At 35.7% G+C, this 24,602-nt stretch overlaps 1 protein-coding gene across 1 annotated transcript in view; it reads left to right on the top strand.

The window, feature by feature from the left end:
* Positions 1-24,602, top strand: part of CHP1 (calcineurin like EF-hand protein 1) — an 86,616-nt gene that overhangs the window by 7,026 nt on the left and 54,988 nt on the right. The window contains exon 2 of the mRNA XM_053697873.1: positions 252-324. Within this exon, the coding sequence (XP_053553848.1) occupies positions 252-324 (73 nt within the window). The remainder of the gene's footprint in view (positions 1-251; positions 325-24,602) is intronic.

Here is a 24,602-nt window from a genome sequence, read left to right as displayed (position 1 = left end):
TCGATTAAAAGATACCAAGAGTATTAAAGTTTATTTAAAAAATTTATAATCTACACTTCTTTAAAACCTATTTCTTCTGTATTAGATGTAATTGCTAATATTCTCAACAAACAAATTTTTGTTATGCATAATTACTTTGCAATGTTGAATGTAATAACTTGTAATTGACAACTGGCCTGATGCTGCCATATTCCATAACATAGAGGATGTATGATGAATGCTGCCAATCTCTAATTCTCCTTCTGGTTTAGTTTCCCACAGCCAGATAACTCGTCTATATAGCCGCTTCACCAGCCTGGACAAGGGAGAGAATGGGACATTAAGGTAAGAAATCAAGATTTGTTGTTCTTGGCCTTTGTTTACTGAATTTGGCCAAAGTGGTTCATAGCTGTAATGAATTCCAATAGCTCTCAGGAGTAAACAACTAAGGATTTAATAAATTGATTTAACCTAGTTCTAGTGGAAGGTTCTGTGGTGCTAAACTTCTTACTCAGGAAGGGGCCCTCTAGATCTGTGGAGGAGACGGCAATCACCATATTTTTATATACATTTGTGCTCTTAAGTTTACATACCCTGGCAGAATTTATGATTTCTTGGCCATTTTTCAGTGAATATGAATGATAATACAAACTTTTCTTTCACTCATGGTTAGTGTTTGGCTGAAGCCCTTTATTATCAATCAACTGTGTTTACTCTTTTTAAATCATAATGACAACAGAAACTACCCGAATGACCCTGATCAAAAGTTTACATAGCCTTGTGATTGACACAAAGGGGTTTGAATGGCTATTAAAGGTAACAATCCTCACCTGTGATATGTTTTCTTGTAATTAGTGAGTGTGTATAAAAGGTCAATGAGTTTCTGGACTCCTGACAGACCCTTGCATCTTTCATCCAGTGCTGCATTGACTTTTCTGGATTCTGAGTCATGGGGAAAGAAAAAGAATTGTCAAAGGATCTCTGGGAAAAAGATAGTTGAACTGTATAAAACAGGAAAGGGATATGAAAAGATATCCAAGGAATTGAGAATGCAAATCAGCAGTGTACAAACTCTAATCAAGAAGTGGAAAATTAGGGGTTCTGTTTGATAACATACTGCATTCATCTTGCCATCAATTCTGACCAAATTTCCTGTGAATTTTGTAGCTCACACATCCCCAAAACATCAGCGATCCTCCTCCGTGTTTCACAGTAGGAATGGTGTACCTTTCATCATAGGCCTTGTTGACTCCTCTACAAATGTAGCGTTTATGGTTGTGGCCAAAAAGCTCAATTTTGGTCTCATCACTCCAAATGACTTTGTGCCACAAGGTTTAAGGCTTGTCTCTGTGCTGTTTGACGTATTGTAAGTGGGATACTTTGTGGCATTTGCGTGTTAATAACTTCTGGCGACTCGACCATGCAGCCCATCTTTATTTAAGTGCCTCATTATTGTGCATCTTGAAACAGCCACACCACATGTTTTCAGAGAGTCTTGTATTTCACCTGAAGTTATTTGTGGGCTTTTCTTTGCATACCGAACAATTTTCTTGGCAGTTGTTGCTGAAATTTTAGTTGGTCTGCCTGACCGTGGTTTGGTTTCAACAGAACCCCTCATTTTCCACTTTTTTATTAGAGTTTGAACACTGCTGATTTGCATTCTCAGTTCCTTGGATATCTTTTTATATCCCTTTCCTGTTTTATACAGTTCAAATACATTTTCCTGCAGATCCTTTTGACAATTCTTTTGATTTCCCCTATGACTCTGAATCCAGAATCGTCAGTGCAGCACTGGATGAAAAATGCAAGTGTCTGTCAGGAGTCCTGAAACTCATTGACCTTTTATACACACACACTAATTACAAGCAAACAGATCACAGGTGAGGATGGTTACCTTTAATAGCCATTCAAACCCCTTTGTGTCAACTTGTGTGCATGTTATCAGGCCAAACTCACCAGGGTATGTAAACTTTTGATCAGGATCATTTGGGTAGTTTCTGTTGTCATTATGATTTAAAAAGAGTAAACACAGTTGACTGATAATAAATGGCTTCAGCCAAACACTTACCATGAGTGAAAGAAAAGTTTTTGTGTTCTCATTCATAGTCTCTGAAAAATGTCCAAGAAATCATAAATTCTGCCAGGGCATGTAAACTTATGAGCACAACTGTATAGTGTGTGTGTGTATTCTGAGTCATATTGGATTTTGAAATATTTGTATCTTTTTAAAATGGGTTAGTTTGGAGAGGGAATGGAACCAAGTGTAATCAACATTATCTTTGTCATGTACGCAATATTTACGTCATAATACAGCTTATACATGCAACCTAAAGGTCGTTTTTGATATAATTTCTAATACTTTTGTATAGATTGTACCTTCAGAAGCTGTATTTTTTTAAAAATTTAAATATTGATTAAAAAGTTTGGATTTGGGGATATGTACCTGTATAATGTCTCTGTGTATATTTTTTACCTTAATAAAATATGAATTTGCACTTCTAAATTAAAGCAAAATTATATACCGCTTAAACCTAATTGAAAGAGTACTAACTATTCATAATCATACATATACATGCTGATTTAGAAATATGAGTTAAATACATTTAGAGAAACAGGAATTATACAGTTGAGGAGCTTCAAGTGTTGTAAATGAGGAAAAGTATTGTATCTTGTTACTGGCCAGTGAAGTTAGATATATATAAATGTATATGGTTTATAAATAAAGTCCTGTCTGTCATATAGTACAAAATGTCCACATCAGCTGTAACATGATCATGATGTGTCCTCCCATAGGACGTTGACTTAGGTAAATTTGCTGTGTCCAGAGCTCCAGTAACTGATTAAAAGTTGTACTTTAGGGGGATTCTAAAGGAAATACTTTGAAAACTAAACTGAAATTGAAGGTTTGGAAGACACTTGAATGTGTAGCTTTTGGCATGTTGAATAACATTTTTATTTAGGTTATTAAAGGGATAGTAAACATCTTGAGATTTTATGTAAAATGTTTAGTTATGTGTAACGTAACAACTTTGCATTATATTTTCATTATTTATTTTGCCCCTTCTCATGTAATTTAGCGCTCAAAATGTAGTCTAGTTCTCCTGACTTGAAATGTACCGTACTGACTTATGAAGGCTAACCAGGCTACATATGTGTCCCTAAGTGGCTTTATCATAGAATAACTGCAAAAACATAAATTTTATACTTACTTTATGGCAGAGGCTTACCTTATTGTCTGAACTAAAGCCCAGATTGGCTCTGCTAAATAAGGCAAATGGTGCGTGGCGTTTAGTAATTGAAAACTAATTTTATAGTAAAAGGGATGTTAATTTAAAATTGTTATTAAAATATTACAGCAACACAACAGAGATGTCTTTTAAGGAACGTGCTATTGCAGTAATAACAGGCTCTAATCTCACTTGGTAAGAAGTAGCTAAGGACCCTCAGCAAAAGCCCAGCTAAGCCAGTGTTGGACATAATCAGTGATTGGTTTCTATGTGCATAGGCAGCTCCTTGATTGGTTCACTTGCTCTGTCATGCTTAGGAGTAGCAAAGTATTTTAATTACTAAGGGACGTTCGTGTAATCAAATGCTCTTACAAATTAGGTGACTTTATTTTACTGCTAACTTGGTCCTTTAGAGAAGTTGCGTGATAGATTGCTAACATTCCTGAAGTGGTAGTCTTTGGATGTAAAATGGTAAATGATTACTAGAAAATGATTCTTTGGGTAACAGCTGATCTGCTTTATTCTGGTTTTGTTCCAGTTTTCTTTCCTTGTAAAGATTTAGAAGTTTAAATGGTTTTAAACTGGTGTAAAATATGGTATATAATTAACATGGCTTTAATTTTAGCGTTTTGTTCAGTTTGTTTGTTTGTTCCCCAGTTTCTTTTGCTAATCCTTTTTTTCAGATGATCAATTTATTTTGTATCTATCTTTATTCCACGCTCTCCATATACACAGTACTTTGCAATTTTATAATGCAGATACAAATTGTACAGTACACAAGCCCCATAAAGCTTACAATCTAATCTTGAGCTTGTTTAGGATTTGTAGAAATATGAGTAAGTGAATTGAACTCATTTAAAGGGACAGTATAGGATAACATACCAGCCAAGTCTAAACATTTTAAAAGTGATTGATTTCTTGTTTGCTTTTTCAATAGCTAAATTCCACCTACCACTCTGCATATTTTAAAGTGAATGTCAATTTTTATGCTAAAGTGCCTGTTTTTTTTTAAAATTCATTTAAAAAACCGGGGCATTTTAATTCATCAAAATTTACATTTCACTCCTGTTGTGAAAATAAACTTACCTTTTAATCTTGACAGCAGCTCCAGCTTCTTCCGGTCGTTGCAAGCCATTTCTGACTTCAGAAATGATGGATAGGTCATCCTCCACTCACGGCTTACCCCCCGGGGGAATCAGTGTCTGATTCAATGCCTTGATTGAAGGAAGCTGGATTCCTCATTTTAGACCCAGGAAGAGGCTTTGCGACGGGTGGAGAAAGCTGGAGCTGCTGTGAAGATTAAAAGGTGTTTTTTTTTTTTTCACACAACAGGAGAGAAATGTAAATTTTGATTAATTAAAGTGCCCCTTGTTTTTAATAGAATTTTTAAAAACCGGACACTTAAGCATCAAAATTGACATTCACTTTAAAAAACCAATCTGGGCTTGAATCTAAGACTGCAGACAACAAGGATAACCACAGGCATTCTGTTATTATGAAGCACATTGTATTTTATGAAAAGGAAGTCATTTAAGGACATATGTAGTAGGATGTGCCTTGATCAGTCAGCGGGGGTGCATTTCATGTCCTGATAATAAGCAAACCCACAATTTTCAGAGCTAAATTACATGAAAAGTGGGTAAAATAATTCATGAAAGCGTTGCGAATGCCTTTTTAAAGGATGTGATATATTTATTTTTTTAGATTAGAGTTTGAAATGCTCTTTAAAGAAGTAGCTTGGCAAGTGCTCCAATGTAACATGTTCAGAAGTGTGGAGCAATAACTTTAAATCATTTTCTCCTTGAGGAAGTTCTGCATCTGTAAGGATTTGTAGAGGGGACATTCTGTAAAGGACATGAAGCAGTATGAGACAAGTACTATAAACAGAAGCAGGAGAGTAACCTTGAAAGAGATGAGGAAAGTTTTATGTTTATTGTGAATAAAGGCATTACTCCATTGCAAATACACAGCCTCTAATTGATGCTATGCACAATGTGTAAGAACCTATTGGTGCCTGGGTATGATACAAGATGATGTATCAGTCTTTAAGTGACCCTTAAAGGTACATGAAATTGCAAAATGAAAATGCTGTAATGTATTAAAGCTTTTTATCATTGCAATGTTACTTGCACAGGGATTAAACACTACTGGGAGATAGCTGAACACATCTTGTGAGGCAATAACAAGAGGCATATTTGTGTAGCCACCAATCACCAGCTTGCTCCCAGTAGTGTATTGGTGATCCCTAGCCTATCTACGTATGCTTTCATCAAAGAATATCAAGATAACTAAGTACATCTAATCATGGAATGAATTGAAAAGTCTCTTAACACGTCTTCTCTACATGAAAGCTGAGTTTTATCCCTTTATAAATGTGATTTTCAACAGGTGAGAAATATATCTATATAAAAAAAAATTGCCCATGTGTACATGCCCTGTATGCATTCCTCGTAAATTTGGCTTCATATTTACTTACTAAGCTTATGAAATCCATACAGTCCATAGAAGCAACAGTATGGACGTTACACTCTGAATATGTTTTATTTGATTTCTCAACAACATATGTAATGGGGGCATTTCAGGTCCTGATAATAAGAAAATCCTCACTTTTTCAGAGCTAATCGTATTTCTTTTGCAATACTTTTATATGTGTGTGTATGCCTGTGGTTACAGTATTATATTTAGGGAAAACAAAAGTTATATATAATGTAAGAGAATATCCTGAACTTTTGTGAAAGTTTGTCACCGTAGTGCGTAATTTATTTACTCTGTATTGTCAGTGTTGCTCAGTGGATCTGCCTGAGAACAATCGGCACATTAAGTGTGTTATGCTGACAAAGGGGCAGGAGCCCCAAAATGTTGTCAATGTGTTAGCTTCTAATAAAGGTTGTGTTTTTTTTTTTTTTTGTTTTTGTTTTTTTGTTTTTTTTCTCTCTCTCTCTCTACATTTTTGGAGTGCTGCCCAACCCTTTTATTTAATCATTAGCGATTGTCACATAGCTATATCTTGCAACTATTGTTGCCTATTGGCTCATACGCTGTATCCGCTTGGGATCAGCCGTTCTCTGGGATTTCTGCGTTATTACTTTAAAAGGATAGTAAGCACCAAAAATATTATTGTTTAAAAAGTTCGATAATCCCCTTTTTTTTACCATTCCACAGTTTTGAATAACCAACACTGTTATAGAAAAATATTTTTTTTACCTCTGTAATTACCTTGTATCTAAGCTTCTGCTGACTGCCTCTGTATCTCAGATCTTTTGACAGACTTGCATTTCACGCAATTAGTGCTGACTCTTAAATAACTCCATGTGCATGAGCACAATGCTATTTATATGAAACGCATGAATTAACGCCCTCTAGCTGTAAAAAAAAACTTAAGTAAGTTTAATTTGGACTTTACTATCTCTTTAACTATGTGTTTAACCCCTGGTTATATGCGGCACTGCAGGTCACTAGTGCAAACATTTCATGATCTAACACTTAGCAAGTGTAATTTTTGCACTGTGAAGTTACTTTATTTGTACTTTTTACATCCCTCGACCTTACTTTACTTGCTTTCAAGAATATATATATATATATATATATATATATATATATATATATATATATATATATTTTTTTTTGTTACTTTTATAAATAAAGCCTAAAATCTAAAAACTTAATCCATTGTAAGGAAAGCTGTTTTATATGTTAATAATTTACTTTTTTAATTGTAAGAAGCATTCTGCTTGTGATTTAGCACACATTCATTAAGGTTAATTGTCATAGTGGCTTATCCCTAAATGTTTGCAATAGAATGCTAATAAAATTCAGAAAAGCACTTTGTTTTATAGTTAATGTGTAATTTATTAATGCGTTAAACCAATTTTAGCAATTCATGCAGATGATGAGTTTATAAACCTATAAAGATGTGCAGTGTGGAATATTATGACCATACATTCAGCAATAGTTTAAAGGAACATTACATAAAGGGTCGTTTTAAAATGTAATCTTTTTTTTTTTTTTTTATGCAAAACCAAGTAGTTCTTTTGAAAGCCCAGGGGTTTTTATTTTTTAAAGGGACATGAAACCCAAATTTTTTCTTTCATTATTCAGAGCATTTAACTTTCTAATTTACTTCTATTATAAAATTGAACACGGGGCTATAAGCTCAGGAGTGTGAACATGTCTGGAACACTATATGGCAGTAGCTTTCCAAGAATGTTATCTATTTGCAAGAGGACTAGATGACAGCACTATTTCCTGCCATGTAGTGCTCCAGACACCTACCTAGGTATCTCTTCAACAAAGAATAACTGAAGAACGACGCAAATATAAGTAAATTAGAAACAATTTTTTTATTTTTTTTTAACTGTACGCTCTCTTTGAATCACAAAATAAAATGTGGTTTCATGACCCTTTAATAAGGTATTTTTTTTTTATATATGATTTGCAGAGTGAAGTTGTAGAGCGTCAACAGATTCCGCAGCACATGTATGTCCATGTGAAATGTCACCTAACAGTACATGGTTTTTAATTAGTAAATATGGTTATAGTGCATTGAAATATCACATTGACTCAGATCCTTTGCTATGACACTTGCAATTTAGCTCTGGTGCATCCCATGTCCCTGGATTATCTTTGAGATGTTTCTACACTTTGATTGGAGTCCACCTGTGGCAAATTCAATTGATTGGACATGATTTGGAAAGGTGCACATCTGTCAATATAAGATCTTACATCTGTAAATGCATATCAGAGCAAAAACCAATATATAAGGTCAAAGGAAATGCAAAGCTCAGAGACAGGCTTGTGCTGAGGCTACAATTTCTTTTTTGGCTGCAATGGAGGTCCCCAAGAGCTTAGTGACCTCTAATTCTAAAATGTAAGAAGTTGTGTTGTTTGTTTGTTTTTCTAGCACTGGACCGGCCAAACTGAGCAATTGGGGGAGAAGGGCCTTGGTAAGAAAGGTGACCAAGAACCCAATAGTCACTCTGGTTAAGAGCAAGAGATCATATATGCAGATGGGAGAAACTTGCAAACATCACTGCAAAACTCCACCGATCTGGGCTTTATGGCAGAGTGAGTGCATAGGGTTTATGGCAGAGTGAGTGCATAGGGTTTATGGCAGAGTGAGTGCATAGGGTTTATGGCAGAGTGAGTGCATAGGGTTTATGGCAGAGTGGCCAGATAGAATCTTTTCCTCAGTGCACTACTACACGAAAGCCCGCTTGGAATTTTCAAAAAATCACCTTAAGCACTCTCAGAATGTGAGAAACAATTCTTTGGTCTGATGAAATGAAGAATTAAAGGTACATGAAACCCAAGCTCTCAGGACCTCAGACTTAGCTGTAGGTTCAGCTTCCAACAGGACAATGACCCTAAGCACAAAGCCAAGAAAAAACAAAGAGTGGGTTAGGGACAACTCTGTGAATGTCCTTGAGTGACCCAGCCAGAGCATAGACTTGAACCCAATGGAACATCTATGGAGAGACCTGAAAATGGCTGACCACTAACTGTCCCCATCCAACCTGACAATGCTAGAGAGGATCTGCTGATCAAAATGGCAGAAAATTCCCAAATCCATGTGTGCAAAGCTTGCCGCATCATACTCAAAAATATTTAAAGCTGTAATCAATGCCAAAGGTGCTCCAACTAAGCAGTGAGTTAAGGGTTTGAATACTTATTTCAATGTGATATTAGTTTTTTTCTTTTTAATATATTTTACATTTTTATTTTTTTTACAATCTGATACTTCAGTGTAATAAGAGTAATGTAGATTGTTTTTGTATGCACTTCAGGCCACACCTTCATTATACCTGATCAAAAGACTCGAGGTTCCAATTACATTCATATCCTCAGTGAAAATGAGGTGTTCTTGCAAACCTCTGCTTAAATCTGTAGTACAATTGGCAGATTTTCCTTCTACCTGTGAGTGATACTATCTTGCACCAGGAGTCAGGCCCAAGCAAGCTCCATCAGCTACTGCATATGCTACAGTGCTTAATTGTCTAGGCAATAATGATCCACACATGGTATCAAAGGCAAAACTTGACACACTTTGGTGTTGGTCTTCTTTGAAAATGCCACTGATCCATAAATGACTAATATCCACTCTGGATTGGCTGCAAGCGTGACTTTGGCATTTTTCATGAGACCAACATAAGATGTGGTATGTTTGTTTTTGTTTTTTTTGAGAACACATTTATATTTTATGGTTCATGTTTTAACTGTTTAAAAAATAGGCAAGTTTATTCGCACCAATATGGAGAAATTATTCCTTGTAACTTCCCCAGTTAAACATTCACTGTCCACCATTTACAAAATTCTCACACACCCTCCCCCAGATAACTTACCACACTCTACTGAAATGTGAGAAAGAGAGCTGGAGTCATCATCCTCCCCCAAACAGCGTCTAAAATATTTTTAAATACAAAAAAGTCATCTACATCTTCCTCTATCTTGGAAACTAACTATAAAATCCTCCATTGTTGGTATTTAACCCCCCGCAGGCTCCATAGTTTATACCCTAAGCTCAGTAATAGATGCTGGAGATGCGGACATGTGGGAAGTGGCATGGATCACATGTGGTGGTGGTGCTCCCGGCTCAACCACTTTTGGTATCAAACCATAAGGGAAGTTGAGCATATCTTTAAAATAACTATCCCTTCAGACCCTTTGGTTTGGCTATTAAACAAGACCACTCCTCTCCCTTCTAAACAACTTCTCCCTTTATTTAGGATTTTTACCAACAGTGTCAAAATTCTTATAGCTTAAAGGTGGAAGTCCAGAGAGGTTCCCTCATTAACGATGTGGCGAGCCAAGGTTACTGAACTCCTGGAATTGGAGGAATATTCAGTATATAAAAAAGGGAATACTGAAAGTTTTATAATGTTACAAGCAATGTGGGATGATTATATTAGAAATGTTTGATCCTTTCTATCTATAACAAATACCCAATATGTATAATTGCATGATGTCAGTGTGGTCCCCAAATAAGAAGTCAAAATTACACCATAGATTGCTATGTTATTTTCTCTGAGATGGAACCACTGTTACTTGAAATTATTGTTATATTGTTTGATAATAACTCGTTATTATTGTTTTACTTTAAAATTCTAAGAGACCGTGAATTTATAGAAGCAATATCATCTCTATTTGCTTTAAATTTTTGCCAATGTGTATATGATGTATTTTCTGTACGATCTCTTTTCTAATAAAATAATTTAATTAAAAAATAGGCAAGTTTGCTTATGGCCCCAAAAATGAAATATTAATATTAAAGATACTGCAAAGTGTGTGTTTTGTATAGTTTATTTTTAACATTAGTGAGAAAAGAAAAAAACCATTTCATTTAGGTGACTGAAAACAGATCTAAACTTGTGCTGTGCTTTTGTTTTAATAAATAAATCGCTAGAGAAGATCATTTGCATAAGTATTTTTTCTTTTTAATATTCTTCACCTCTGTAAGAGAGCCAAAAAAAGGTACTTGTCTAATTATTTATTGATTGCACTTAAAGTGAATGTAATATTTCATCAAGTAGTGCCCGCTTTTTAAAAATACTATTAAAAACAGGGGCATTTTCATTGATGAAACTTTACATTGCACCATATTTGTAGAAATACTTACCTCTTGGTCTTGTAAGCCGGATCACTGATGTCGCTTCCCCCGCCCATCGCAAGCCTCTTCCTACTTCAGAAATGACGATTCTGGACTTCCACCAATCAAGCCGTGATTGGATGATGCCGGAATCTTCATTGCTGTCGTAGGAAGAGGCTTGCGACGGGCTGGCGAAGCGCTTTAACGGCTTTCAAGATGAAGAGGTAAGTATTTCTACAAATATGGTGCAATGTAAAGTTTCATCAATGAAAGTACCCCTGTTTTTAATAGTATTTTAAAAAAACGGGCACTACTTGATGATACTTTACATTCACTTTAAAGGTACAGTATTCATACAACTACATGTAATACACTACTATAAAGAATAATATGCACAGTATATTCCAGTATAAAACCTTTTTAAAAACTTAGAAGCTTTCAGTTTAGCACATTTTGATTAGGTTGACTGTAACACCCAGTGAAAGCAGACACTCTCCCCCTCCCCATTCCTCTGCATATGAAAAGACCCTTTACACAAACAGGCGCAAGCTGGAGTAGGTCTACATCAGTAAACTCCTAAAACTTTGGGGCTTGGTTAGGAGTCTGAAAATCAGGGCAATGTTGCTTAAAAATAAAAAAAACCCTATACATTTAAAAAAAAAAACCTATATGGACTATATGAATGAATCATCTACAAAACATTTATGTAAAGAAAAATCTAGTGTATTATGTTCTTTTACAAGGTGACTACTGAGGAAATATTTTAGGTGAAATATCTTATATAGGTCAATCTGGCATTCATTAATCTTCTGTTTTTATATAATTTATAATCTATTTTAGAATTCTTCTCTTGGGAAAATCTAACTTTAAATTGCCCTCATATTTAAGCCACTTATCGTTAAAATTTGTAAGCTTTTTTTTGTGTGTGTGTTTATTTTTCCATTTGCCGAATAAACCACTACAATATGTTTTATTCCAAAATAAACAGGTAATGTGGTTAGATATTCTTTTTGTTTCTCATATCAGCATGTTGTATTTTTAGCAGTGGGTGTGTGTTTGTTTGATTTATGATAGTTGTTTTTTTTTTTTTTTTTTTTTTTTTCTTAATACATATAGGAAACAAAGTGAGTTCACGGGGTGATTCCTAATATACACAGGACTTTGCACTTTTGATTGAATTGGAATATTAGCAAGCATCAGAACTGGTTAAGCATTACATTTGCTTCCACCTCTAGAGAATATAAAAAAAAAAAAAAAAAAAAAAATATATATATATATATATATATATATATATATATATATATATATATATATATATATATATATATATATATATATATATATATATATACTGTGTGTGTTTTATATATAAGCACACAGTAGAAAAAGGCACAAGCAAAGGAAACCCTAAAAAGACCAACCTGAAGCAAAATTTTTATAATATGCACAACTAATGTATCTGCAATAAATAATTTGATAAAATAATAATGGTTAATGTCCAGCATTAAATCAAAACCAAAAATACATAGAAGTATTCATAAATCCCAACTGCATACAAATTAAAGGGACACTGAACCCAATTTTTTTCTTTCGTGATTCAGAGCATGCAATTTTAAACAACTTTCTAATTTACTCCTAATTAATTTTTCTTAGTTCTCTTGCTTTCTTTATTTGAAAAAGAAGCCATCTAAGCTATTTTTTGGGTTCAGAACCATGGAAAGCACTCGTTTATTGGTAGGTGAATTTACCCACCAATCAGCAAGAACAACAGTGTGTTCACCAAAAATGGGCCGGCATCTAAACTTACATTCTTGCATTTCAAATAAAGATACCAAGAGAATGAAAAGAATTTGATAGTATGAGTAAATTAGAAAGTTGCCTAAAATGGCATGCTCTATCTGAATCAAGATAGAAAAAAATTGGGTTCAGTGTCCCTTTAATTGCAGAAAGTCCGTAGCAAAGAGATAAAAGTGGATATTTCAAACCACTGTATACTAAAGAAACGGAGTCAGTCACACATTAGATCCAAATCAGATCATATAAAAATGGCTGTAGCTAGCGTAGTTAAAGATAATAACATATAAATTTTTTACTTACAGAATTTCACCTCAATCATATGAGGTAAGTGCCGCACACAATCTGGAAGAGGTTTGGTCTCTGTCTTTCTGTGATCCTACTTTGGTCCTTACTGGGTATGGTACACTCCCCTCTCCACATTTAGGAAACCAAGGGTGTAAAAAGGAGAAAAAAACACACTAAATAGTGCAACACTGTATGTAAAAGGCTTATCATTTTATTCTTACATTACATCCAATGGTAAAACATGCTTACACTATTTGACCCCAATCACATATGAGGTATCGTCAACAGCACATTAAAGGCAAATATTTCCACACCTTCTATGACCTCTGACGAAGAATGTGTGGGAATTTTTATACCTTCGAAACGCGTTGATACAGACGCTGAAAACACGGGACCTATTGCTTTTTATACATCACTGCAATTGTTTTGTATTGCAGCAGGAACAACATTGTATATTTGCCTTTAATGTGCTGTTGCTGATACCTCATGTGATTGGGGTCAAATAGTGTAAGCATGTTTTACCAATGGATGTAATTTCTTTCATGTAATTAGCAAGAGTCCATGAGCTAGTGACGTATGGGATATACATTCCTACCAGGAGGGGCAAAGTTTCCCAAACCTCAAAATGCCTATAAATACACCCCTCACCACACCCACAATTCAGTTTTACAAACTTTGCCTCCCATGGAGGTGGTGAAGTAGGTTTGTGCTAGATTCTACATTGATATGCGCTTCGCAGCAGGCTGAAGCTCAGTTTTCCTCTGAGTGCAGTAAATGTCAGAGGGATGTGAAGAGAGTATTGCCTATTTGAATACAATGGTCTTCCTCTAGGGGATCTATTTCATAGGTTCTCTGTTATCGGTCGTAGAGATTTCTTCTCCTACCTCTCTTTTCAGATCGACGATATACTCTTATATACCATTACCTCTACTGATTCTCGTTTCAGTACAGGTTTGGCTATCTACTATATGTAGATGAGTGTCTTAGGGTAAGTAAGTCTTATTTTATTTATGACACTCTAAGCTATGGTTGGGCACTTTATATGTAAAGTTCTAAATATATGTCTTTAAACTTATATTTGCCATGATTCAGGATAATCAGTATTCCTTCATTCAGACTGTTTCATTATTTGGGATAATGCATATGAATAAATAATTTTTTCTTACCTTAACAAATTTTCAATTTACTTTTTTTCTCTGTGGGCTGTTAAGCTCGCGGGGGCAGAAAATGCTTCAATTTATTGCGTCATTCTTGGCGCAAACTTTTTTGGCACAAAATTGTCATTTCCGGCGCCATAGTTGATGCCGGAAGTTTTGTTCGTGGTTGCGTAATTTTTTTTGACGTATGTGTGTTAGACGTTTTTTTGCGCCAAAAAATGTGGGCGTCGTTTTTTATGTCAGAGGATGTGGCGTCATACTTGGCGCCAAAAAATATGGGCATTGTACTTGGCGCCAATAATGTGGGCGTCATACTTGGCGCCAAAAAATGTGGGCGTCATACTGGTCTCCACCTTTTTTCACATTATTTAAGTCTCACTTTTTTATTGCTTCTGGTTGCTAGAGGCTTGCTTATTTTGCATCTTTTCCCATTCCTGAAACTGTCATTTAAGGAATTTGATAATTTTGCTTTATATGTTGTGTTTTCTATTACATATTGAAAGATGTCACAACCTGACCCTGGATCAGAATCTACTTCTGGAAAGACGCTGCCTGATGCTGGTTCTACCAAAGTTAAGTGCATCTGTTGTAAACTTTTGGTAACTGTTCCTCCGGCTGTAGTTTGTGTTAGTTGTCATGATAAGCTTTCTAACGCAGATAGTTGTCAGGTACATGTCTTTTGCTATTTTAGCTAGAAGAGCTTTATGGAATGGAATCTTGGAATGCAGATATGACTTCTAAGTCAACTTTGCTTTCTCTTTCTTTCCAAGGTAATAAATTATTTGGTTCACAGTTGGATTCTATAATTTCAACTGTTACTGGGGGGAAAGGAACCTTTTTGCCTCAGGACAAAAAATCTAAAGGTAAATATAGGGCTGCTAATCGTTTTCGTTCCTTTCGTCAGAATAAGGAACAAGAGCCTGACCCTTCCCCTAAAGGAACGGTTTCCGTTTGGAAACCTTCTCCAGTCTGGAATAAATCCAAGCCTTTTAGAAAGTCAAAACCAGCTCCCAAATCCGCATGAAGGTGCGGCCCTCATTCCAGCACAGCTGGTAGGGGGCAGGTTACGATTTTTCAAAGATATTTGGATCAATTCGATTCAGAACATTGTTTCACAAGGGTACAGAATAGGTTTCAAGGTAAGGCCGCCTGTGAGAAGATTTTTTTTCTCTCACGCATTCCAGTAAACCCAGTGAAGGCTCAGGCATTTCTGAAATGTGTTTCAGACCTAGAGTTGGCTGGGGTAATTGTGCCAGTTCCAGTTCTGGAATGGGGTCTGGGGTTTTACTCAAATCTATTCATTGTACCAAAGAAGGAGAATTCCTTCAGACCAGTTCTGGATCTAAAAATATTGAATCGTTATGTAAGGATACATTACCAACATTCAAAATGGTGACTATAAGGACTATTCTGCCTTTTGTTCAGCAAGGGCATTATATGTCTACGATAGACTTACAGGATGCATATCTTCATATTCCAATTCATCCAGATCACTATCGGTTCCTGAGATTCTCTTTTCTAGACGAGCATTACCAGTTTGTTGCCCTTCCGTTTGGCCTAGCAACAGCTCCAAGGATCTTTTCAAAAGTTCTCGGTGCCCTTTTCTCTGTAATCAGAGAACAGGGTATTGCGGCATTTCCTTATTTGGACGATATCTTGGTACTTGCTCAGTCTTTACATTCTGCAGAATCTCATACGAATCAACTTGTGTTGTTTCTTCAAAGACATGGTTGGAGGATCAATTTACCAAAGAGTTCCTTGATTCCTCAGACAAAGGTAACCTTTTTGGGTTTTCAAATCGATTCAGTGTCCATGACTTTGTCTCTAACAGAAAAGAGACGTCTGAAGTTGGTTTCAGCTTGTCGAAACCTTCAGTCTCAATCATTCCCTTCGGTAGCTTTGTGCATGGAAATTCTAGGTCTCATGACTGCTGCATCGGACGCGATCCCCTTTGCTCACTTTCATATGAGACCTCTCCAGCTTTGTATGCTGAACCAGTGGTGCAGGGATTATACAAAGATAACACAATTAATATCCTTAAATCCCAATGTTCGATCTTCTCTGACTTGGTGGTTGAATCACCATCGTCTAATTCAAGGGGCCTCTTTTATTCGTCCGACCTGGACTGTGATCTCAACAGTTGCGAGTCTTTCAGGTTGGGGAGCTGTATGGGGATCTCTGACAGCGCAGGGGGTTTGGGAATTTCAGGAGGCGAAATTACCAATCAACATTTTGGAACTCCGTGCGATTTTCAGAGCTCTTCAGTTCTGGCCTCTTCTGAAGAGAGAATCGTTTATTTGTTTTCAGACAGACAATGTCACAACCGTGGCATATGTCAATCATCAAGGTGGGACTCACAGTCCTCAGGCTATGAAAGAAGTATCTCGGATACTTGTATGGGCGGAATCCAGCTCTAATCTCTGCGGTTCACATCCCAGGTGTAGACAATTGGGAAGCGGATTATCTCAGTCGCCAGACGTTACATCCAGGCGAATGGTCTCTTCACCCAGAGGTATTTCTTCAGATTGTTCAAATCTGGGGACTTCCAGAAAAAGATCTGATGGCCTCTCATCTAAACAAGAAACTTCCCAGGTATCTGTCCAGATCCAGGGATCCTCAGGCGGAAGCAGTGGACGCATTGTCGCTTCTTTGGAATTATCGACCTGCTTATATCTTTCCGCCTCTAGTTCTTCTTCCAAAAGTGATTTCCAAAATTCTAATGGAACGTTCGTTTGTATTGCTGGTGGCTCCAGCATGGCCTCAAAGGTTTTGGTATGCAGATCTCGTTCGGATGGCAAGTTGCCAACCTTTAACACTTCTGTTAAGGCCAGACCTTCTATCTCAAGGCCCATTTTTCCATCAGGATCTCAAATCATTAAATTTGAAGGTATGGAAATTGAACGCTTGATTCTTAGTCATAGAGGTTTCTCTGACTCAGTGATTAATACTATGATACAGGCTCGTAAATCTGTGTCTAGAAAGATTTATTACAGAGTCTGGAAGACTTGCATTTCTTGGTGTTCTTCTCATAAATTCTCTTGGCATTCTTTTAGAATTCCTAGAATTTTACAGTTTCTTCAGGATGGTTTGGATAAAGGTTTGTCTGCAAGCTCTTTGAAAGGTCAAATCTCTGCTCTTTCTGTTCTTTTTCACAGAAAGATTGCTAATCATCCTGATATTCATTGTTTTGTACAGGCTTTGGTTCGTATCAAGCCTGTCATTAAGTCAATCTCTCCTCCTTGGAGTCTTAATTTGGTTCTGAGGGCTTTACAGGCTCCTCCGTTTGAACCTATGCATTCTCTGGATATTAAATTACTTTCTTGGAAAGTGTTGTTCCTTTTAGCCATCTCTTCTGCTAGAAGAGTTTCTGAATTATCTGCTCTTTCTTGTGAATCTCCTTTTCTGATTTTTCTTCAGGATAAGGCGGTGTTGCGGACTTCATTTAAATTTTTACCTAAGGTTGTGAATTCTAACAACATTAGTAGAGAAATTGTGTCCTAATCCTTAGAATTCTCTGGAGAGATCTTTACATTTTTTGGATGTAGTAAGAGCTTTGAAATATTATGTTGAAGCTACTAAAGGTTTTAGAAAGATTTCCAGTCTATTTGTTATATTTTCTGGTTCCAGGAAAGGTCAGAAGGCTTCTACCATTTCTTTGGCATCTTGGTTAAAATCTTTGATTCATCATGCGTATGTAGAGTCGGGTAAGTCCCCGCCTCAAAGGATTACAGCTCATTCTACTAGGTCAGTTTCTACTTCCTGGGCTTTTAGGAATGAAGCTTCTGTTGATCAAATTTGCAAAGCAGCAACTTGGTCTTCTTTGCATACTTTTACTAAATTCTACAATTTTGATGTGTTTTCTTCTTCAGAAGCAGTTTTTGGTAGAAAAGTACTTCAGGCAGCTGTTTCAGTTTGATTCTGCTGCTTATTATTTCATTTTTTGATTTGGGTTGTGGATTATTTTTTCAGCGGAATTGGCTGTCTTTATTTTATCCCTCCCTCTCTTGTGACTCTTGCGTGGAAGTTCCACATCTTGGGTATCTGCTATCCCATACGTCACTAGCTCATGGACTCTTGCTAATTACATGAAAGAAAACATAATTTATGTAAGAACTTACCTGATAAATTCATTTCTTTCATATTAGCAAGAGTCCATGAGGCCCACCCTTTTTTGTGGTGGTTATGATTTTTTTTGTATAAAGCACAATTATTCCAATTCCTTATTTTTTGATGCTTTCGCTCCTTTCTTATCACCCCACTTCTTGGCTATTCGTTAAACTGAATTGTGGGTGTGGTGAGGGGTGTATTTATAGGCATTTTGAGGTTTGGGAAACTTTGCCCCTCCTGGTAGGAATGTATATCCCATACGTCACTAGCTCATGGACTCTTGCTAATATGAAAGAAATTAATTTATCAGGTAAGTTCTTACATAAATAATGTTTTTAAGAATAAAATGACATGCCTTTTACCTACAGTGTTGCACTATTTGGTGTGGGTTTTTTTTTCTTCTGCTTGGTTTCCTGTAATGTGGAGAGGGGAGTGTACCATACCCAGTATGAACCGAAGTAGGATTACAGAAAGATGGAGACCAAACCTCTTCTTGATTGAGTGCAGCACTTACAGAATTTTACCTCAATCATATGAGGTAAGTAGGACATTTTATATGGACGCTAGCTACAGCCATTTTTATGAGATCTGATTTGGATCTAATGCGTGACTGACTCAGTTTCTTCAGTATACAGTGGTTTGGAATATCCACTTTTATCTCTTTGCTATGGACTTTCTGCAAGTAATTTGTATGCAGTTGGGATTTATTAATACTCCTATGTATTTTTTGTTTTGATTTATTGCTGGGCATTAACCATTTCTAATTTATTATTTTAGAACAGTAGTGTGGGTGAAGCGCTGAATCTAATCTCCAAAGCCTCACTGTGAAACTATCCCCTTCCTGGATAGTAACAGTTTAAATGACAAATTTATTATAAAACAGTGGGCACTTAAAGCAGTAGATTCAGTAGATATGTAAAACAAATATAATTACCTCTAGAGAATAGATCAAAAGTTTAGGGAATAAATTCAAACCTACTATGGTCTTAAATAAATTTAAAATATTTATTTAATAAGCAGATCTAGTATATAAAAAAGTTTATTTGATGAACAGTTCCAAAATCACAATTAATAATCAAAATCTAAAACAATATACATTCATTCCCAACTATTGTTGCTCTTTCAACCATTCACACACTCCCTAAAACAATAACAGTCTAAATGATGATATAAAAACCAATGAATAAATGCAAGTTTGAATTTGTATCGAAACCAAAAAGTATAATATATTTCTAGAAAGGACTTAAAAATAATAATGTCTCTTCCTGATAAAAAGTTTATGATAAAAATTTATGCACAGTACAATTTATGACAAGTCCACTACAGCAGGGTAAAGTGCCAGGTTTTAGTCTCTTTTAAAATTGATTATCCCAAATGGCAACAGCCGTCGGTCTTTTTTCACCGGCGCTGTATATAATTTGCAAGGGAGTTAGTCTGTAAGACTTCAATATTTTACGGAAATCTCCGTTGTTATCCTGTGTATTTTGAGGCTATCCGCCTTCTTACCGTGACTCCACTTGTATCTCAGCCGCTCTGCTACAAACAATCAACCGCACACCGGTGGCTTCCAAGACTCCTACGTCACCTGGTTTCCGGAACCTCCAGGTGGTTCAGACTTGCGCAAGTCTATTACGAGGTGTAGGGAGACCTCTAATCCTGGTTCTATTACGGCTCTTCAGTACTTCCAAGTACGCGGTGAAAGATTCTCCTCCAGTCTTCGTCTATCGAATAGACTAATAGCAGAAAAGGCAACTTTGTGTAATGGCAGGGTGAATCCTCTACGCGTTTCAACCCGTGTGGGTCTTTGTCAAGATACTTTACCCTGCACCTGTGCTATCTTAAAAACCCCGCTGTAGCTCCTGATTCGTCAATTGTTCATTACCTTCTAGCTTATGTTAAATGTGGGAATCGATACAGAGACACATGCTTAATCAATTTTAAACATTCATTCATGAATCCATTCATATAGGCTATCTCAAATTCTATCTTAAATGCAAAAAACGTAATAATATGCTACTCTAAAAACATATATTTTATTGAAGAATAAATTGTAGAATAAATTTCTAATGTAAATAAAAATAAAAATGTAATAAAATAAATTTATAAATTTCAATAAAATATAAATTCAGTTTTGAAAATTAAATCTGAGAAATACGGAAAAAATTGTGACTAGGGGGGGAGTTATATTAAAATACTAGTATATACAAAACCTTAGAGCATAACTATCAAAAGACATGGTAGACAAGAAGTGAAAAGACATTTCTAAAATCATTTTAATCTTTTAAAATCTTCATATATTATTAATAGGGGTATATTGTAAGAGGCATATATAAATAAATAAGCAAGCAAGGGAATCTAGTATTGAATATATGTAATAGATCTAATCAATATTATATTAAGACAAATCATTCTATGAGGAAATAGTATGGCACAAATGGATAAAAAAATATATTAGTTTAAAAATAAATAAATTAATTACCTTGAATTACATAAAAATTACCTTATAAATTACATTAAAAATTACATTAAAAAAGGAGCCAATTCTGAGTTAAGACCATTGGGGTACAGTGTATTAAAATTATAAATTAACTCAGCTTCTCTTTTTAAAAGTTTATTTTCGAAATTGCCCCCCCTCCAATCTTTCCTTACCAAACACAATCCCCAAAATGTGAGGTCCTTGATGTTATTTTTATGTATCTCTCTAAAATGTTGGTATAAATGTGTATCCAGCTTCCCTTTTTCTATATTCCATAGATGTTCCCTAACTCTATCTCTCAACATCCTTGTTGTTTCCCCTATGTAAAGATATTTACATGAGCATTGTAACATATACACTACACCCTTGCTATTGCACCTAATTGTATCCTTGATCTTATACTCTTTGTCCATACCTGGGATCACTACATCCTTCTTTTTAATCCCATTTCTACAGGCTTTACAAGTGACACAGGGGAAGAAGCCTCTTATTTCCTCTCCTCTTAGATCTCTATCTTTCGGGGGTCTTTCTTTCTTCCGTTTAAATTCGCTAGGGGCTAGGATTGTTTTAAAATTTTTCGTTTTTTTATATACTATCCTTGGGTATGGGGGGAGCTTGTCTCCAATCACCGGATCATTTTTTATAAGGTGCCAGTGCTTTCTTAGGATTTTCCTCATCATCCCATGATTCTCACTATATGTGGTGATAAATGGAACATCTATCATTTCTTTCTTCTCAAATTCCTTATTTTTATATTCTAAAAGTGAATTTCTCTCTGTAACCCTAGCTCTTGTAATGGCTGCTTTAATATTCTTCTCCTGATAGCCTCTATCTCTAAACCTATCTTCCAATATTCCTATTTGCTCATCAAAATCCATTAATCTGGAACAATTTTTTCGAATCCTTTATTTGGCGTGGGAGTGAAGAGTCCCTCATAGATTTATTTAATACTATGAACAGTAATGATAGGGGCCTGACTTTTACATATAATATTAGTAAGGAAAAAATAACTTTCCTGGATTTAGATTTAGTTGTGGAAAATAAAGAGTGTATAACTAAAACCCATTTTAAACCCACGGATGCAAATAACTACATCCATGCTACTAGCTGCCATTATAAGAAATGGATAGACAATATTCCGGTTGGTCAATGTCTAAGGATTCGAAAAAATTGTTCCAGATTAATGGATTTTGATGAGCAAATAGGAATATTGGAAGATAGGTTTAGAGATAGAGGCTATCAGGAGAAGAATATTAAAGCAGCCATTACAAGAGCTAGGGTTACAGAGAGAAATTCACTTTTAGAATATAAAAATAAGGAGTTTGAGAAGAAAGAAATGATAGATGTTCCATTTATCACCACATATAGTGAGGATCATGGGATGATGAGGAAAATCCTAAGAAAGCACTGGCACCTTATAAAAAATGATCCGGTGATTGGATCAGTGTGTACAGCCTGTATAACAGTGTAAATTTGCTCTCCACTCAAAATAACTCAACACACAGCCATTAATGTTTAAACCGTTGGCAACAAAAGTGAGTACATCAAACTTCAGAGGTGGCCACTGGAGTCCTCTACCACTCCTTCATGACAACATCATGGAGCTGGTGGATGTTGGATACCTCCCCCCCACCTTCCGTTTGAGGATGCCCCATAGATGCTCAATAGGGTTTAGGTCTGGAGTCATGCTTGGCTAGTCCATCACCTTTACCCTCAGCTTCTTTAGCAAGGCAGTGGTCGTCTTGGAGGTGTGTTTGGGGTCGTTATCATGTTGGAATACTGCCCTGTGGCTCAGTCTCCGATGGGATGGCATCATGCTCTGCTTCAGTATATCACAGTACATGTTGGCATTCATGGTTCCCTCAATGAACTGTAGCTCCCCAGTGCCGGCAGCACTCATGCAGGCCCAGACCATGACACTCCAACCACCATGCTTGACTGTAGGCAAGACACACTTGTCTTTGTACTCCTCACCTGGTTGCCGCCACACACGCTTGACACCATCTGAACCAAATAAGTTTTGAGAGAGTAAACACCTTGTGAAAGACATTCTGGTTGGATTGCTATAGGATAACCGTGTTTCTCAACCCCAGTCCTCAAGTACCCTTAAAGGACCATGATACCCAAATGTTTTGTTAGCAAGATAAAGATGTATAGACACAATCTCAAAGACTTAAATAAATCTATATTAGGGACCAAATAGAACTAGAGGTTTTGTGTCTTATGTTGTATGTCCCTGGCATAGAATGTAACAATGACACGCACAAAAAAAAAATACTTATTGGCCAGTGTGTAATTAATCTCCTGGACTTTTATTTGTTGCTATTTCATATGTTACAATTGCTCATGCCACTCCTTGCCTTTTTTTTTTTTTTTTTTTTTTTTTTTTTTCCTTTGGACTTTTTGTTTCCTTATCACTGTGACCTTTTTAATAAACTATTTATCTCACCCCCTGACGAATTATTTCATGTAGTTGTACTTTGTACCCTTTTTAAATATGTCATTGCTAAACACAGGGCCTTTTGCACATTTTTATTTGCAATAGCTGAGCTTTCATAGAAGTGTCTTGGAAGTCACGTAAGTGATAGCACTAGGTGTGACTACACAAGCTTATTTTGCATTACTGATCCCCCCCCTCTTTAATGTTTCTTTCCAGTTTTGAAAACAAAATGTGTGTGTGTGTGTGTGTGTATAATTTAGTTTTGTTAAAGGGCCATGATACCCAAATGTTGAAACACTTGAAAGTAATGCAGCATAGCTGTAAAAAGCTGACTAGAAAATATCACCTTAACATCTCTATGTTCACATATATATATATATATATATATATATATATATATATATATATATATATATATATATATATATATATATATATATATATATATATATATATATATATATATTTTACCTCAAACGTTCCTCAGTAGCCACAGCAAATCAGTATGTCTGTCCCGGGACAGCTAAGGGATTGAGCCTCGTGCACACTCATTTTATTTCCCTATTCAGTTTAAGGAAGTTTACTATGAAATCTCATGAGAGTTAAGTCAAATCTCATGAGATCACAGTAAATGAGTTCATGACCTCAGCACTGTTGATGCTGATTCGCTGCTGTTCATTTCTTCTTTATTTTTTTTATTTTTTTTAACCTGCAGCTGGGCAGCAGCTGAATTATAACTTTTTACACAGAACTTACTCTGCTGAGCTGAGGAGATTGTGAGGTAAAATATCTTCCTTTTTTACATAGAGATCCTCAGGTGATATTTTCTTGTCAGCTTTTTACAGTTGTACTGCATTAGTTTCAAGTGATTTAGCATATGAGTATTATTTCCCTTTTAATTGATTCAGTTCCTGTTTGATGCCGTATATATTATTTATTAATAGGTATATACCGCTAAAAAAAAATGATTACCACTATCTGCCTTATGACTGTAAGAAAAAGTATTGATTGAATGAAGTGGATTATTCTGCTTTCTTGGCAAAGGTGGGAATCTATCCTTCGTACTATCCTCTTCTTCCTGCTGGCTTACATATGGCCTACTTAGGAGCTTTATGGAGAGTATTTGGAGAATGTGTGAAAGTTTCTCCCCTACTCATGAATTCAGGGCATACAAAACATTTTAGAGTCGGTGTACTTGACTACAAAGTATAAATGTAGTGTTAATACTTTACGACCTCCTTACAAAATGGAAATTGGTGTTTTAAAGGGACATGAAACTCAAACATTTTCTCTCATGATTCAGATAGAGAATACAATTTTAAACAACATTCCATTTACTTGTTAACCTTTGCTAAACGGTTTATCTAGGACAGTTCAAGAGTAGCAAAGCACCTAGGTTCTAGCGGCTGTTTGGTTGCTGTGTGTGTATGTATGTATGTATGTATGTGTGTGTGTGTATGTATATATATGTATATATATGTATATATATATATATATATATATATATCTATATATATATCTATATATATATATCTATATATATATATATATC

Source organism: Bombina bombina, chromosome 1, assembly GCF_027579735.1.
Source record: "Bombina bombina isolate aBomBom1 chromosome 1, aBomBom1.pri, whole genome shotgun sequence".
NCBI classification, from domain to species: Eukaryota; Metazoa; Chordata; class Amphibia; order Anura; family Bombinatoridae; genus Bombina; species Bombina bombina.
This window is presented reverse-complemented; position numbering and strand designations above follow the sequence as displayed.